The 21,362-nt window shown below is 36.8% G+C and overlaps 1 protein-coding gene across 1 annotated transcript in view; it reads right to left on the bottom strand.

Moving 5' to 3' along the window:
• LOC144448429 (uncharacterized) overlaps nt 1-21,362 on the bottom strand; it is an 84,606-nt gene that overhangs the window by 60,540 nt on the left and 2,704 nt on the right. The window contains exons 3-5 of the mRNA XM_078138673.1: nt 21,029-21,145; nt 20,175-20,266; nt 17,822-17,990 (exon numbers count right to left, since the gene is read on the bottom strand). Coding sequence (XP_077994799.1) covers nt 17,822-17,990; nt 20,175-20,266; nt 21,029-21,145 — 378 coding nt within the window. The remainder of the gene's footprint in view (nt 1-17,821; nt 17,991-20,174; nt 20,267-21,028; nt 21,146-21,362) is intronic.

Consider the following 21,362-nt stretch of genomic DNA (forward strand, 5'->3'; position numbering starts at 1 on the left):
CTGTGTCATGATACTACATGTAATGTACATTGTACACTTGGATGTACACTGTGTCTTGATACCACATGTAATGTACATTGTACACTTGGCTGTACACTGTGTCTTGATACTACATGTAATGTACATTGTACACTTGGCTGTACACTGTGTCATGATACTAGATGTAATGTACATTGTACACTTGGCTGTACACTGTGTCATGATACTAGATGTAATGTACATTGTACACTTGACTGTACACTGTGTCTTGATACTAGATGTAATGTACATTGTACACTTGACTGTACACTGTGTCTTGATACTACATGTAATGTACATTGTACACTTGGCTGTACACTGTATCTTGATACTACATGTAATGTACATTGTACACTTGGCTGTACACTGTGTCATGATACTACATGTAATGTACATTGTACACTTGACTGTACACTGTGTCTTGATACTACATGTAATGTACATTGTACACTTGGCTGTACACTGTGTCTTGATACTAGATGTAATGTACATTGTACACTTGGCTGTACACTGTGTCTTGATACTACATGTAATGTACATTGTACACTTGACTGTACACTGTATCTTGATACTACATGTAATGTACATTGTACACTTGACTGTACACTATGTCTTGATACTACATGTAATGTACATTGTACACTTGACTGTACACTGTATCTTGATACTACATGTAATGTACATTGTACACTTGGCTGTACACTGTGTCTTGATACTACATGTAATGTACATTGTACACTTGGCTGTACACTGTGTCTTGATACTAGATGTAATGTACATTGTACACTTGACTGTACACTGTGTCTTGATACTAGATGTAATGTACATTGTACACTTGGCTGTACACTGTGTCTTGATACTACATGTAATGTACATTGTACACTTGACTGTACACTGTATCTTGATACTAGATGTAATGTACATTGTACACTTGACTGTACACTGTGTCTTGATACTAGATGTAATGTACATTGTACACTTGACTGTACACTGTGTCTTGATACTACATGTAATGTACATTGTACACTTGGCTGTACACTGTGTCTTGATACTACATGTAATGTACATTGTACACTTGACTGTACACTGTGTCTTGATACTAGATGTAATGTACATTGTACACATGACTGTACACTGTGTCTTGATACTACATGTAATGTACATTGTACACTTGGCTGTACACTGTGTCATGATACTACATGTAATGTACATTGTACACTTGACTGTACACTGTGTCTTGATACTACATGTAATGTACATTGTACACTTGGCTGTACACTGTATCTTGATACTACATGTAATGTACATTGTACACTTGGCTGTACACTGTGTCATGATACTAGATGTAATGTACACTTGACTGTACACTGTGTCTTGATACTACATGTAATGTACATTGTACACTTGGCTGTACACTGTGTCTTGATACTACATGTAATGTACATTGTACACTTGACTGTACACTGTGTCTTGATACTAGATGTAATGTACATTGTACACTTGACTGTACACTGTGTCTTGATACTAGATGTAATGTACATTGTACACTTGACTGTACACTATGTCTTGATACTACATGTAATGTACATTGTACACTTGACTGTACACTGTGTCTTGATACTAGATGTAATGTACATTGTACACTTGACTGTACACTGTGTCTTGATACTACATGTAATGTACATTGTACACTTGACTGTACACTATGTCTTGATACTACATGTAATGTACATTGTACACTTGACTGTACACTGTATCTTGATACTACATGTAATGTACATTGTACACTTGGCTGTACACTGTGTCTTGATACTAGATGTAATGTACATTGTACACTTGACTGTACACTGTGTCTTGATACTAGATGTAATGTACATTGTACACTTGACTGTACACTGTGTCTTGATACTAGATGTAATGTACATTGTACACTTGACTGTACACTATGTCTTGATACTACATGTAATGTACATTGTACACTTGACTGTACACTGTATCTTGATACTACATGTAATGTACATTGTACACTTGACTGTACACTGTGTCTTGATACTAGATGTAATGTACATTGTACACTTGACTGTACACTGTGTCATGATACTAGATGTAATGTACATTGTACACTTGACTGTACACTGTATCTTGATACTACATGTAATGTACATTGTACACTTGACTGTACACTGTGTCTTGATACTAGATGTAATGTACATTGTACACTTGGCTGTACACTGTGTCTTGATACTACATGTAATGTACATTGTACACTTGGCTGTACACTGTGTCTTGATACTACATGTAATGTACATTGTACACTTGACTGTACATTGTGTCATGATACTAGATGTAATGTACATTGTACACTTGGCTGTACACTGTGTCTTGATACTACATGTAATGTACATTGTACACTTGGCTGTACACTGTGTCTTGATACTACATGTAATGTACACTTGACTGTACACTGTGTCTTGATACTAGATGTAATGTACATTGTACACTTGGCTGTACACTGTGTCTTGATACTACATGTAATGTACATTGTACACTTGGCTGTACACTGTGTCTTGATACTACATGTAATGTACACTTGACTGTACACTGTGTCTTGATACTAGATGTAATGTACATTGTACACTTGGCTGTACACTGTGTCTTGATACTACATGTAATGTACATTGTACACTTGACTGTACACTGTGTCTTGATACTAGATGTAATGTACATTGTACACATGACTGTACACTGTGTCTTGATACTACATGTAATGTACATTGTACACTTGACTGTACACTGTGTCATGATACTAGATGTAATGTACATTGTACACTTGAGTGTACACTGTATCTTGATACTACATGTAATGTACATTATACACTTGACTGTACACTATGTCTTGATACTACATGTAATGTACATTGTACACTTGGCTGTACACTGTGTCATGATACTAGATGTAATGTACATTGTACACTTGACTGTACACTGTGTCATGATACTAGATGTAATGTACATTGTACACTTGACTGTACACTGTGTCTTGATACTAGATGTAATGTACATTGTACACTTGACTGTACACTATGTCTTGATACTACATGTAATGTACATTGTACACTTGACTGTACACTGTGTCTTGATACTAGATGTAATGTACACTTGACTGTACACTGTGTCTTGATACTAGATGTAATGTACATTGTACACTTGACTGTACACTGTGTCTTGATACTAGATGTAATGTACATTGTACACTTGGCTGTACACTGTATCTTGATACTACATGTAATGTACATTGTACACTTGGCTGTACACTGTGTCTTGATACTACATGTAATGTACATTGTACACTTGACTGTACACTATGTCTTGATACTACATGTAATGTACATTGTACACTTGACTGTACACTGTATCTTGATACTACATGTAATGTACATTGTACACTTGGCTGTACACTGTGTCTTGATACTACATGTAATGTACATTGTACACTTGACTGTACACTGTGTCATGATACTACATGTAATGTACATTGTACACTTGACTGTACACTGTGTCATGATACTAGATGTAATGTACATTGTACACTTGACTGTACACTGTATCTTGATACTACATGTAATGTACATTGTACACTTGACTGTACACTGTGTCTTGATACTACATGTAATGTACATTGTACACTTGACTGTACACTGTGTCTTGATACTACATGTAATGTACATTGTACACTTGGCTGTACACTGTGTCTTGATACTACATGTAATGTACATTGTACACTTGGCTGTACACTGTGTCATGATACTAGATGTAATGTACATTGTACACTTGACTGTACACTGTGTCTTGATACTAGATGTAATGTACATTGTACACTTGACTGTACACTATGTCTTGATACTACATGTAATGTACATTGTACACTTGACTGTACACTGTGTCTTGATACTAGATGTAATGTACACTTGACTGTACACTGTGTCTTGATACTAGATGTAATGTACATTGTACACTTGACTGTACACTGTGTCTTGATACTACATGTAATGTACATTGTACACTTGGCTGTACACTGTGTCTTGATACTACATGTAATGTACATTGTACACTTGACTGTACACTGTGTCTTGATACTAGATGTAATGTACATTGTACACATGACTGTACACTGTGTCTTGATACTACATGTAATGTACATTGTACACTTGGCTGTACACTGTGTCATGATACTACATGTAATGTACATTGTACACTTGACTGTACACTGTGTCTTGATACTACATGTAATGTACATTGTACACTTGGCTGTACACTGTATCTTGATACTACATGTAATGTACATTGTACACTTGGCTGTACACTGTGTCATGATACTAGATGTAATGTACACTTGACTGTACACTGTGTCTTGATACTACATGTAATGTACATTGTACACTTGGCTGTACACTGTGTCTTGATACTACATGTAATGTACATTGTACACTTGACTGTACACTGTGTCTTGATACTAGATGTAATGTACATTGTACACTTGACTGTACACTGTGTCTTGATACTAGATGTAATGTACATTGTACACTTGACTGTACACTATGTCTTGATACTACATGTAATGTACATTGTACACTTGACTGTACACTGTGTCTTGATACTAGATGTAATGTACATTGTACACTTGACTGTACACTGTGTCTTGATACTACATGTAATGTACATTGTACACTTGACTGTACACTATGTCTTGATACTACATGTAATGTACATTGTACACTTGACTGTACACTGTATCTTGATACTACATGTAATGTACATTGTACACTTGGCTGTACACTGTGTCTTGATACTAGATGTAATGTACATTGTACACTTGACTGTACACTGTGTCTTGATACTAGATGTAATGTACATTGTACACTTGACTGTACACTGTGTCTTGATACTAGATGTAATGTACATTGTACACTTGACTGTACACTATGTCTTGATACTACATGTAATGTACATTGTACACTTGACTGTACACTGTATCTTGATACTACATGTAATGTACATTGTACACTTGACTGTACACTGTGTCTTGATACTAGATGTAATGTACATTGTACACTTGACTGTACACTGTGTCATGATACTAGATGTAATGTACATTGTACACTTGACTGTACACTGTATCTTGATACTACATGTAATGTACATTGTACACTTGACTGTACACTGTGTCTTGATACTAGATGTAATGTACATTGTACACTTGGCTGTACACTGTGTCTTGATACTACATGTAATGTACATTGTACACTTGGCTGTACACTGTGTCTTGATACTACATGTAATGTACATTGTACACTTGACTGTACATTGTGTCATGATACTAGATGTAATGTACATTGTACACTTGGCTGTACACTGTGTCTTGATACTACATGTAATGTACATTGTACACTTGGCTGTACACTGTGTCTTGATACTACATGTAATGTACACTTGACTGTACACTGTGTCTTGATACTAGATGTAATGTACATTGTACACTTGGCTGTACACTGTGTCTTGATACTACATGTAATGTACATTGTACACTTGGCTGTACACTGTGTCTTGATACTACATGTAATGTACACTTGACTGTACACTGTGTCTTGATACTAGATGTAATGTACATTGTACACTTGGCTGTACACTGTGTCTTGATACTACATGTAATGTACATTGTACACTTGACTGTACACTGTGTCTTGATACTAGATGTAATGTACATTGTACACATGACTGTACACTGTGTCTTGATACTACATGTAATGTACATTGTACACTTGACTGTACACTGTGTCATGATACTAGATGTAATGTACATTGTACACTTGAGTGTACACTGTATCTTGATACTACATGTAATGTACATTATACACTTGACTGTACACTATGTCTTGATACTACATGTAATGTACATTGTACACTTGGCTGTACACTGTGTCATGATACTAGATGTAATGTACATTGTACACTTGACTGTACACTGTGTCATGATACTAGATGTAATGTACATTGTACACTTGACTGTACACTGTGTCTTGATACTAGATGTAATGTACATTGTACACTTGACTGTACACTATGTCTTGATACTACATGTAATGTACATTGTACACTTGACTGTACACTGTGTCTTGATACTAGATGTAATGTACACTTGACTGTACACTGTGTCTTGATACTAGATGTAATGTACATTGTACACTTGACTGTACACTGTGTCTTGATACTAGATGTAATGTACATTGTACACTTGGCTGTACACTGTATCTTGATACTACATGTAATGTACATTGTACACTTGGCTGTACACTGTGTCTTGATACTACATGTAATGTACATTGTACACTTGACTGTACACTATGTCTTGATACTACATGTAATGTACATTGTACACTTGACTGTACACTGTATCTTGATACTACATGTAATGTACATTGTACACTTGGCTGTACACTGTGTCTTGATACTACATGTAATGTACATTGTACACTTGACTGTACACTGTGTCATGATACTACATGTAATGTACATTGTACACTTGACTGTACACTGTGTCATGATACTAGATGTAATGTACATTGTACACTTGACTGTACACTGTATCTTGATACTACATGTAATGTACATTGTACACTTGACTGTACACTGTGTCTTGATACTACATGTAATGTACATTGTACACTTGACTGTACACTGTGTCTTGATACTACATGTAATGTACATTGTACACTTGGCTGTACACTGTGTCTTGATACTACATGTAATGTACATTGTACACTTGGCTGTACACTGTGTCATGATACTAGATGTAATGTACATTGTACACTTGACTGTACACTGTGTCTTGATACTAGATGTAATGTACATTGTACACTTGACTGTACACTATGTCTTGATACTACATGTAATGTACATTGTACACTTGACTGTACACTGTGTCTTGATACTAGATGTAATGTACACTTGACTGTACACTGTGTCTTGATACTAGATGTAATGTACATTGTACACTTGACTGTACACTGTGTCTTGATACTACATGTAATGTACATTGTACACTTGGCTGTACACTGTATCTTGATACTACATGTAATGTACATTGTACACTTGGCTGTACACTGTGTCTTGATACTACATGTAATGTACATTGTACACTTGACTGTACACTATGTCTTGATACTACATGTAATGTACATTGTACACTTGACTGTACACTGTATCTTGATACTACATGTAATGTACATTGTACACTTGGCTGTACACTGTGTCTTGATACTACATGTAATGTACATTGTACACTTGACTGTACACTGTGTCATGATACTACATGTAATGTACATTGTACACTTGACTGTACACTGTGTCATGATACTAGATGTAATGTACATTGTACACTTGACTGTACATTGTGTCATGATACTAGATGTAATGTACATTGTACACTTGGCTGTACACTGTGTCTTGATACTACATGTAATGTACATTGTACACTTGGCTGTACACTGTGTCTTGATACTACATGTAATGTACACTTGACTGTACACTGTGTCTTGATACTAGATGTAATGTACATTGTACACTTGGCTGTACACTGTGTCTTGATACTACATGTAATGTACATTGTACACTTGGCTGTACACTGTGTCTTGATACTACATGTAATGTACACTTGACTGTACACTGTGTCTTGATACTAGATGTAATGTACATTGTACACTTGGCTGTACACTGTGTCTTGATACTACATGTAATGTACATTGTACACTTGACTGTACACTGTGTCTTGATACTAGATGTAATGTACATTGTACACATGACTGTACACTGTGTCTTGATACTACATGTAATGTACATTGTACACTTGACTGTACACTGTGTCATGATACTAGATGTAATGTACATTGTACACTTGAGTGTACACTGTATCTTGATACTACATGTAATGTACATTATACACTTGACTGTACACTATGTCTTGATACTACATGTAATGTACATTGTACACTTGGCTGTACACTGTGTCATGATACTAGATGTAATGTACATTGTACACTTGACTGTACACTGTGTCATGATACTAGATGTAATGTACATTGTACACTTGACTGTACACTGTGTCTTGATACTAGATGTAATGTACATTGTACACTTGACTGTACACTATGTCTTGATACTACATGTAATGTACATTGTACACTTGACTGTACACTGTGTCTTGATACTAGATGTAATGTACACTTGACTGTACACTGTGTCTTGATACTAGATGTAATGTACATTGTACACTTGACTGTACACTGTGTCTTGATACTAGATGTAATGTACATTGTACACTTGGCTGTACACTGTATCTTGATACTACATGTAATGTACATTGTACACTTGGCTGTACACTGTGTCTTGATACTACATGTAATGTACATTGTACACTTGACTGTACACTATGTCTTGATACTACATGTAATGTACATTGTACACTTGACTGTACACTGTATCTTGATACTACATGTAATGTACATTGTACACTTGGCTGTACACTGTGTCTTGATACTACATGTAATGTACATTGTACACTTGACTGTACACTGTGTCATGATACTACATGTAATGTACATTGTACACTTGACTGTACACTGTGTCATGATACTAGATGTAATGTACATTGTACACTTGACTGTACACTGTATCTTGATACTACATGTAATGTACATTGTACACTTGACTGTACACTGTGTCTTGATACTACATGTAATGTACATTGTACACTTGACTGTACACTGTGTCTTGATACTACATGTAATGTACATTGTACACTTGGCTGTACACTGTGTCTTGATACTACATGTAATGTACATTGTACACTTGGCTGTACACTGTGTCATGATACTAGATGTAATGTACATTGTACACTTGACTGTACACTGTGTCTTGATACTAGATGTAATGTACATTGTACACTTGACTGTACACTATGTCTTGATACTACATGTAATGTACATTGTACACTTGACTGTACACTGTGTCTTGATACTAGATGTAATGTACACTTGACTGTACACTGTGTCTTGATACTAGATGTAATGTACATTGTACACTTGACTGTACACTGTGTCTTGATACTACATGTAATGTACATTGTACACTTGGCTGTACACTGTGTCTTGATACTACATGTAATGTACATTGTACACTTGACTGTACACTGTGTCTTGATACTAGATGTAATGTACATTGTACACATGACTGTACACTGTGTCTTGATACTACATGTAATGTACATTGTACACTTGGCTGTACACTGTGTCATGATACTACATGTAATGTACATTGTACACTTGACTGTACACTGTGTCTTGATACTACATGTAATGTACATTGTACACTTGGCTGTACACTGTATCTTGATACTACATGTAATGTACATTGTACACTTGGCTGTACACTGTGTCATGATACTAGATGTAATGTACACTTGACTGTACACTGTGTCTTGATACTACATGTAATGTACATTGTACACTTGGCTGTACACTGTGTCTTGATACTACATGTAATGTACATTGTACACTTGACTGTACACTGTGTCTTGATACTAGATGTAATGTACATTGTACACTTGACTGTACACTGTGTCTTGATACTAGATGTAATGTACATTGTACACTTGACTGTACACTATGTCTTGATACTACATGTAATGTACATTGTACACTTGACTGTACACTGTGTCTTGATACTAGATGTAATGTACATTGTACACTTGACTGTACACTGTGTCTTGATACTACATGTAATGTACATTGTACACTTGACTGTACACTATGTCTTGATACTACATGTAATGTACATTGTACACTTGACTGTACACTGTATCTTGATACTACATGTAATGTACATTGTACACTTGGCTGTACACTGTGTCTTGATACTAGATGTAATGTACATTGTACACTTGACTGTACACTGTGTCTTGATACTAGATGTAATGTACATTGTACACTTGACTGTACACTGTGTCTTGATACTAGATGTAATGTACATTGTACACTTGACTGTACACTATGTCTTGATACTACATGTAATGTACATTGTACACTTGACTGTACACTGTATCTTGATACTACATGTAATGTACATTGTACACTTGACTGTACACTGTGTCTTGATACTAGATGTAATGTACATTGTACACTTGACTGTACACTGTGTCATGATACTAGATGTAATGTACATTGTACACTTGACTGTACACTGTATCTTGATACTACATGTAATGTACATTGTACACTTGACTGTACACTGTGTCTTGATACTAGATGTAATGTACATTGTACACTTGGCTGTACACTGTGTCTTGATACTACATGTAATGTACATTGTACACTTGGCTGTACACTGTGTCTTGATACTACATGTAATGTACATTGTACACTTGACTGTACATTGTGTCATGATACTAGATGTAATGTACATTGTACACTTGGCTGTACACTGTGTCTTGATACTACATGTAATGTACATTGTACACTTGGCTGTACACTGTGTCTTGATACTACATGTAATGTACACTTGACTGTACACTGTGTCTTGATACTAGATGTAATGTACATTGTACACTTGGCTGTACACTGTGTCTTGATACTACATGTAATGTACATTGTACACTTGGCTGTACACTGTGTCTTGATACTACATGTAATGTACACTTGACTGTACACTGTGTCTTGATACTAGATGTAATGTACATTGTACACTTGGCTGTACACTGTGTCTTGATACTACATGTAATGTACATTGTACACTTGACTGTACACTGTGTCTTGATACTAGATGTAATGTACATTGTACACATGACTGTACACTGTGTCTTGATACTACATGTAATGTACATTGTACACTTGACTGTACACTGTGTCATGATACTAGATGTAATGTACATTGTACACTTGAGTGTACACTGTATCTTGATACTACATGTAATGTACATTATACACTTGACTGTACACTATGTCTTGATACTACATGTAATGTACATTGTACACTTGGCTGTACACTGTGTCATGATACTAGATGTAATGTACATTGTACACTTGACTGTACACTGTGTCATGATACTAGATGTAATGTACATTGTACACTTGACTGTACACTGTGTCTTGATACTAGATGTAATGTACATTGTACACTTGACTGTACACTATGTCTTGATACTACATGTAATGTACATTGTACACTTGACTGTACACTGTGTCTTGATACTAGATGTAATGTACACTTGACTGTACACTGTGTCTTGATACTAGATGTAATGTACATTGTACACTTGACTGTACACTGTGTCTTGATACTAGATGTAATGTACATTGTACACTTGGCTGTACACTGTATCTTGATACTACATGTAATGTACATTGTACACTTGGCTGTACACTGTGTCTTGATACTACATGTAATGTACATTGTACACTTGACTGTACACTATGTCTTGATACTACATGTAATGTACATTGTACACTTGACTGTACACTGTATCTTGATACTACATGTAATGTACATTGTACACTTGGCTGTACACTGTGTCTTGATACTACATGTAATGTACATTGTACACTTGACTGTACACTGTGTCATGATACTACATGTAATGTACATTGTACACTTGACTGTACACTGTGTCATGATACTAGATGTAATGTACATTGTACACTTGACTGTACACTGTATCTTGATACTACATGTAATGTACATTGTACACTTGACTGTACACTGTGTCTTGATACTACATGTAATGTACATTGTACACTTGACTGTACACTGTGTCTTGATACTACATGTAATGTACATTGTACACTTGGCTGTACACTGTGTCTTGATACTACATGTAATGTACATTGTACACTTGGCTGTACACTGTGTCATGATACTAGATGTAATGTACATTGTACACTTGACTGTACACTGTGTCTTGATACTAGATGTAATGTACATTGTACACTTGACTGTACACTATGTCTTGATACTACATGTAATGTACATTGTACACTTGACTGTACACTGTGTCTTGATACTAGATGTAATGTACACTTGACTGTACACTGTGTCTTGATACTAGATGTAATGTACATTGTACACTTGACTGTACACTGTGTCTTGATACTACATGTAATGTACATTGTACACTTGGCTGTACACTGTATCTTGATACTACATGTAATGTACATTGTACACTTGGCTGTACACTGTGTCTTGATACTACATGTAATGTACATTGTACACTTGACTGTACACTATGTCTTGATACTACATGTAATGTACATTGTACACTTGACTGTACACTGTATCTTGATACTACATGTAATGTACATTGTACACTTGGCTGTACACTGTGTCTTGATACTACATGTAATGTACATTGTACACTTGACTGTACACTGTGTCATGATACTACATGTAATGTACATTGTACACTTGACTGTACACTGTGTCATGATACTAGATGTAATGTACATTGTACACTTGACTGTACACTGTATCTTGATACTACATGTAATGTACATTGTACACTTGACTGTACACTGTGTCTTGATACTACATGTAATGTACATTGTACACTTGACTGTACACTGTATCTTGATACTAGATGTAATGTACATTGTACACTTGGCTGTACACTGTGTCTTGATACTAGATGTAATGTGCATTGTACACTTGGCTGTACACTGTATCTTGATACTAGATGTAATGTACATTGTACACTTGGCTGTACACTGTGTCTTGATACTAGATGTAATGTACATTGTACACTTGACTGTACACTGTGTCATGATACTACATGTAATGTACATTGTACACTTGGCTGTACACTGTGTCATGATACTAGATGTAATGTACATTGTACACTTGACTGTACACTGTGTCATGATACTAGATGTAATGTACACTTGGCTGTACACTGTGTCTTGATATTAGATGTAATGTACATTGTACACTTGGCGACTTGAAGAATTTTACAATATATCTGATTGATAAATATGGATTACATCAACACGTGGATAAATTTAACCCGACACGAATGTGCGCTGTGCTCTCCCGATTCCATACGTACATTGTACATACACTGCTTCAGCTTTGATCGGCGGAACTATCCTAGTATAAGCTTACTGCCGCGGCCGCGGTGACTGCACAAAACTTGACAGAAATACCCCTCTACCGATATATAATAATCACCGTGATAAAAACAAGCAATAATTCGAGTCCCCAACAAGTCGATGAGACCTACTTCTGTTCTGTCCGATCCGAATGCGAGTTTCTTAGGTTTTATATGGGTTTCAGACTCGGACTAGAGTATTACGCCCTAGAAAATAATAGATGTAAACTTGTGTTCACAAGCCAAACATGTTACAATACAAGAACACAACGAAAACAGTGAAAAATTTACAGGTCAGTCTCATTTTATATATGGACAACAAAATTAGGTCGGTCACAGTTCCATTTACATGTACATGATGCAATGACTCGGAGCGTACTTCCATATGCTCGGAGCAAATCGAACCAATTAGTGTATTATGGGACCAACAAATATATTGTGGCACATGTCCCGATACGCCTTCTTGAAGTTTCCCATTGGTATTCTAATAGCTAGTATATTTATTCGAGATGAAATATGTTTACTTTGTTGTTAAATGCACTGTTCAAAAGGCGACGCGAGTACGATTGGGCTAAAATATGCCGTCCTTGGCCCGGGGATGCCGTCAAACGCCACGACGGTATCGTAATGCTTCTTGTCAGCAAATAATAATAAATCAGATAAATAAAAGTCAATGAATGTGAAACACGTGACATTACAAGTGTTTATATATATCTAGTCTAGCCGTTTTGATTTATTTTGCCATAATATGGGGAGATCATATTTTAGCATTTATACCCACAGACACTGCCAATTAGTGAGAAAGTGTGAGTAAATATCGGTAAATGTTGGTTAATAAGACATGTAGAGTGTAGTTTTTGTTTACTGATGTCTATTACAACCACCAGCAATGTATTTTTTCACAATGCTGTTGAGTGTTATTCACCTGTTGACTACGCGCGTCATAGGCTACGTGCTATCTCCTTATGACGTCATAAAATCCCGTGGTCTAGGTGGGACCGGAAATACCCGAAAACTCTCGAAGTAAATCCGAAGGGAAGTGACTGAAAAAAGGTCATTTTAAGGTGTTTGCAGACGCTTTTGAAAAGTTTTAAAACCAGAATGCATTTCACAAACATGTAGTCTAGCAAATTAGCGATAGTGAATGTGAGCATTTTGAATCACCTTTAAAGAAGATTATGAGCATGTGAGTGAAGTGTGTATAGTGCCACCAAGAGTTGACTTTACAACTAGTGCAACAAGTACATGTACATGTACTACAGTGATTAAAGGTATACTAATGAAGTAATTCTATATCCTACTGGACTTGCTGTTGTTTTGAATGTCAACTCCATCACTGTTGACACTGAAAAGAATAGCAAATCCAGTAATCTAGGCTACATTGTCATTATGTATTGACTTAGATGACTGAGGAACGTCGCTATGTATTGACTTAGATGACTGAGGAACGTCATTATGTATTGACTTAGATGACTGAGGAACGTCATTATGTATTGACTTAGATGACTGAGGAACGTCGCTATGTATTGACTTAGATGACTGAGGAACGTCGCTATGTATTGACTTAGATGACTGAGGAATGTCATTATGTATTGACTTAGATGACTGAGGAATGTCATTATGTATTGACTTAGATGACTGAGATACGTCATTATGTATTGACTTAGATGACTGAGGAACGTCGTTATGTATTGACTTAGATGACTGAGATACGTCATTATGTATTGACTTAGATGACTGAGGAACGTCGTTATGTATTGACTTAGATGACTGAGGAACATCATTATGTATTGACTTAGATGACTGAGGAACGTCGTTATGTATTGACTTAGATGACTGAGATACGTCATTATGTATTGACTTAGATGACTGAGGAACGTCGTTATGTATTGACTTAGATGACTGAGGAACGTCATTATGTATTGACTTAGATGACTGAGGAACGTCGTTATGTATTGACTTTGATGACTGAGGAACGTCGCTATGTATTGACTTAGATGACTGAGGAACGTTGTTATGTATTGACTTAGATGACTGAGGAACGTCGTTATGTATTGACTTAGATGACTGAGGAATGTCGTTATGTATTGACTTAGATGACTGAGGAACGTCGTTATGTATTGACTTAGATGACTGAGGAACGTCGTTATGTATTGACTTAGATGACTGAGGAACGTCGTTATGTATTGACTTAGATGACTGAGGAACGTCATTATGTATTGACTTAGATGACTGAGGAACGTCGTTATGTATTGACTTAGATGACTGAGGAACGTCATTATGTATTGACTTAGATGACTGAGGAACGTCGTTATGTATTGACTTTGATGACTGAGGAACGTCGTTATGTATTGACTTAGATGACTGAGGAACGTCGTTATGTATTGACTTAGATGACTGAGGAACGTCGTTATGTATTGACTTAGATGACTGAGGAACGTCATTATGTATTGACTTAGATGACTGAGGAATGTCGTTATGTATTGACTTAGATGACTGAGGAACGTCGTTATGTATTGACTTAGATGACTGAGGAACGTCATTATGTATTGACTTAGATGACTGAGGAATGTCGTTATGTATTGACTTAGATGACTGAGGAATGTCATTATGTATTGACTTAGATGACTGAGGAATGTCATTATGTATTGACTTAGATGACTGAGGAATGTCATTATGTATTGACTTAGATGACTGAGGAACGTCGTTATGTATTGACTTAGATGACTGAGGAACGTCGTTATGTATTGACTTAGATGACTGAGATACGTCATTATGTATTGACTTAGATGACTGAGGAACGTCGTTATGTATTGACTTAGATGACTGAGGAACGTCATTATGTATTGACTTAGATGACTGAAGAACGTCGTTATGTATTGACTTAGATGACTGAGGAACGTCGTTATGTATTGACTTAGATGACTGAGGAACGTCATTATGTATTGACTTAGATGACTGAGGAACATCGTTATGTACTGACTTAGATGACTGAGGAACGTCGTTATGTATTGACTTAGATGACTGAGGAACGTCGTTATGTATTGACTTAGATGACTGAAGAACGTCGTTATGTATTGACTTAGATGACTGAGGAACGTCGTTATGTATTGACTTAGATGACTGAGGAACGTCATTATGTATTGACTTAGATGACTGAAGAACGTCGTTATGTATTGACTTAGATGACTGAGGAACGTTGTTATGTATTGACTTAGATGACTGAGGAACGTCGTTATGTATTGACTTAGATGACTGTGGAACGTCGTTATGTATTGACTTAGATGACTGAAGAACGTCGTTATGTATTGACTTAGATGACTGAGGAACGTTGTTATGTATTGACTTAGATGACTGAGGAACGTCGTTATGTATTGACTTAGATGACTGTGGAACGTCGTTATGTATTGACTTAGATGACTGAGGAACGTCATTATGTATTGACTTAGATGACTGAAGAACGTCATTTTGTATTGACTTAGATGACTGAGGAACGTCATTATGTATTGACTTAGATGACTGAAGAACGTCATTTTGTATTGACTTAGATGACTGAAGAACGTCGTTATGTATTTACTTAGATGTCTGAGGAACGTCGTTATGTATTGACTTAGATGACTGAAGAACGTCGTTATGTATTGACTTAGATGACTGAGGAACGTCATTATGTATTGACTTAGATGACTGAGGAACGTCATTATGTATTGACTTAGATGACTGAAGAATGTCATTTTGTATTGACTTAGATGACTGAGGAACTTCGTTATGTATTGACTTAGATGACTGAGGAACGTCGGTATGTATTGACTTAGATGACTGAGGAACGTCATTATGTATTGACTTAGATGACTGAAGAACGTCATTTTGTATTGACTTAGATGACTGAGGAACTTCGTTATGTATTGACTTAGATGACTGAGGAACGTCATTTTGTATTGACTTAGATGACTGAGGAACGTCGTTATGTATTGACTTAGATGACTGAGGAACGACGGTATGTATTGACTTAGATGACTGAGATACGTCGTTATGAATTGACTTAGATGACTGTGGAACGTCGTTATGTATTGACTTAGATGACTGAGGAACGTCATTATGTATTGACTTAGATGACTGAGGAACGTCATTATGTATTGACTTAGATGACTGAAGAACGTCATTTTGTATTGACTTAGATGACTGAGGAACTTCGTTATGTATTGACTTAGATGACTGAGGAACGTCATTTTGTATTGACTTAGATGACTGAGGAACGTCGTTATGTATTGACTTAGATGACTGAGGAACGACGGTATGTATTGACTTAGATGACTGAGATACGTCGTTATGAATTGACTTAGATGACTGTGGAACGTCGTTATGTATTGACTTAGATGACTGAGGAACGTCATTATGTATTGACTTAGATGACTGAGATACGTCGTTATGTATTGACTTAGATGACTGAGGAACGTCGTTATGTATTGACTTAGATGACTGTGGAACGTCGTTATGTATTGACTTAGATGACTGTGGAACGTCGTTATGTATTGACTTAGATGACTGAGGAACGTCGTTATGTATTGACTTAGATGACTGAGGAACATTGATAAAACAAAGACAAGGTATACTTACATGTGTATCTATCAACTGAAGCCTTCTGATCGCTATGTTCAATTGTTTGTGTTTACTTTCATAATCTGAGTGAAGCTTCTTGAGAGCTGCACTCTTTTCTTCCCAAGGCACTGAGTACACTTTTACCAACCTCACTAACTCTGTGACGGGGGTATTTAAATCCGTTGTACTGTACAAGACACAAAATAATAATAATTAAAATTTAGCTTTTAAAATATAAGTTTCCCATACTGTACTTAAAGTACTTAACAATTATTACCCCTGGCATGGACCTATAATGGCACAGTGTCCCTTTATACTTTCTCAACTCTCTGGGAGTGTACAATCCATTGCAGTCTGTCAAACATACATTTATAACCAACTCACTAATTCTGTGACTGGGGTATTTAAATCTATTATATTGAACTGAAATTCTGGGTCAAATGTCAAAGGTATTAAAAAAAGTTTGCATTGGACAGTATGGGGTGGACACTTGAATGGAGTCTTTCTGTAACGTAGTATTTCAGTTACATGTATGTAGTAAATACTAGATATACAAGTTGCAAGTATGGCTGCTATTCAGTCAAATTTGCACTTGCCACAAAATAAAGTGACAGGCATTTGACCCATATAATTATGTCACCTTTGTGCCAGGTTTGATTGTAATTGGATAATGCACATCAGATATATAAACGATATATTATATATTGCAAACAGATGCATAGAGGGTAGAAAGTCCAGTGCATAGAGGGGCGAGAGTCCATTGCATAGAGGGTAGAGAGTCCATTGCATAGAGGGTAGAAAGTCCATTGCATAGAGGGTAGAAAGTCCATTGCATAGAGGGTAGAAAGTCCATTGCATAGAGGGTAGAGAGTCCATTGCATAGAGGGTAGAAAGTCCATTGCATAGAGGGTAGAGAGTCCATTGCATAGAGGGGCGAGAGTCCATTGCATAGAGGGTAGAGAGTCCATTGCATAGAGGGTAGAGAGTCCATTGCATAGAGGGGCGAGAGTCCATTGCATAGAGGGTAGAGAGTCCATTGCATAGAGGGTAGAGAGTCCATTGCATAGAGGGTAGAGAGTCCATTGCATAGAGGGGCGAGAGTCCATTGCATAGAGGGTAGAAAGTCCATTGCATAGAGGGGCGAGAGTCGATTGCATAGAGGGTAGAGAGTCCATTGCATAGAGGGTAGAGAGTCCATTGCATAGAGGGTAGAGAGTCCATTGCATAGAGGGGCGAGAGTCGATTGCATAGAGGGTAGAAAGTCCATTGCATAGAGGGTAGAGAGTCCATTGCATAGAGGGTAGAGAGTCCATTGCATAGAGGGAAGAGAGTCCATTGCATAGAGGGGCGAGAGTCCATTGCATAGAGGGTAGAGAGTCCATTGCATAGAGGGGAAAGAGTCCATTGCATAGAGGGGAGAGAGTCCATTGCATAGAGGGTAGAGAGTCCATTGCATAGAGGGGAAAGAGTCCATTGCATAGAGGGGAGAGAATCCATTGCATAGAGGGTAGAAAGTCCATTGCATAGAGGGTAGAGAGTCCATTGCATAGAGGGTAGAAAGTCCATTGCATAGAGGGGCGAGAGTCGATTGCATAGAGTGTAGAGAGTCCATTGCATAGAGGGTAGAGAGTCCATTGCATAGAGGGTAGAGAGTCCATTGCATAGAGGGGCGAGAGCCCATTGCATAGAGGGTAGAGAGTCCATTGCATAGAGGGGAGAGAATCCATTGCATAGGGGGTAGAAAGTCCATTGCATAGAGGGTAGAGAGTCCATTGCATAGAGGGAAGACAGTCCATTGCAGAGGGTAGAGAGCCCATTGCATAGAGGGTAGAGAGACCATTGCATAGAGGGTAGAGAGTCCATTGCATAGAGGGGCGAGAGTCCATTGCATAGAGGGTAGAGAGTCCATTGCATAGAGGGGAGAGAGTCCATTGCATAGAGGGGAGAGAGTCCATTGCATAGAGGGTAGAGAGTCCATTGCATAGAGGGGAAATAGTCCATTGCATAGAGGGTACAGATCCCATTGCATCGAGGGGAGAGTGTCGACTGTAAAAGTTTCTCTTTCGGGGGCTAATAAACACAAAATAACTCTGAGTTACACACAAATCTTTTATACAGCACAACAAAGTTTACATGTAACACAATATAACAACTTTGAATGGCTGTTCAAGTCTTTCCAATCATCATGATTTTTCAGGGAGTTTCAAGAAATGAATTGAATTTTATTTTTGCCTGCCTAAAGACTTTCAAGGACTTTCCGAGGTGACCTCTGTATGATCTTTGTTAGTTAAGTAGTTGGGTTAATACATGTACTTGGTTACTAACACAGTCCTAATAAAATCACAATTACTACTTGTATGTCTATCCTTACCTTCTATATATCTTACCGGAAACCATGGTTAATTTGGCCAACAATGTGGGAGGTAGGGAATGTTTTAATAGTTCATCTTTGACATCTAGAAACTATAAATAAAAGAACAAACAAACAAACAAACAAACAAACAAACAAACAAACAAACAAACAAAAAGTATATCAAAAGAAAAGATTAGGTTTACTCACAACTTTCAAATATCAACCACTGTTAAAACTGTTTTGCCCTGCACTTGCCTTTACCATCAAATAAACTTTCACACACCCACCACTGGTAAACTGTTTTCTCCTGATAAGTTATACACTTGCCTTTACCATCAAATAAACTTTCACACACCCACCACTGGTAAACTGTTTTCTCCTGATAAGTTATACACTTGCCTTTACCATCAAATAAACTTTCACACACCCACCACTAGTAAACTGTTTTCTCCTGATAAGTTATACACTTGCCTTTACCATCAAATAAACTTTCACACACCCACCACTGGTAAACTGTTTTCTCCTGATAAGTTATACACTTGCCTTTACCATCAAATAAACTTTCACACACCCACCACTAGTAAACTGTTTTCTCCTGATAAGTTATACACTTGCCTTTACCATCAAATAAACTTTCACACACCCACCACTAGTAAACTGTTTTCTCCTGATAAGTTACACACTTGCCTTTACCATCAAATAAACTTTCACACACCCACCACTGGTAAACTGTTTTCTCCTGATAAGTTATACGGTACACTTGCCTTTACCATCAAATAAACTTTCACACACCCACCACTAGTAAACTGTTTTCAAAATGAAAGTGTAAATTATAGATACATGTACATTTTGTGCTGTCAATGTCAACATACCTCAACCAGTGAATTATTTATAAAGGCAATACTATTCAGTACTCCATCACATAACATTTCAAACTTATTCTGTTCTTCTTGTTGTTTCTGTAATAACATTTCTTCTTCACTGTCATACTGTAAAAAAGGGTAACCAAATTAAAAAGTGGCAGTGGTGCTATAGCACTATCAATGATAAAACTTAAGGCCATCAAAGTGACCTGTCCAAGATTCTCAAAGTTACATCTCAATATCCACATTAATGACATACATGTACATGTACATTGTCAGCAGATATCTATTACACAATGATTTACAAATGTACTAACATTTTGTAACACTATGGTGGGATGAG

The sequence above is a fragment of the Glandiceps talaboti genome, chromosome 17 (genome assembly GCF_964340395.1).
Source record: "Glandiceps talaboti chromosome 17, keGlaTala1.1, whole genome shotgun sequence".
Classification (NCBI taxonomy): domain Eukaryota; kingdom Metazoa; phylum Hemichordata; class Enteropneusta; family Spengelidae; genus Glandiceps; species Glandiceps talaboti.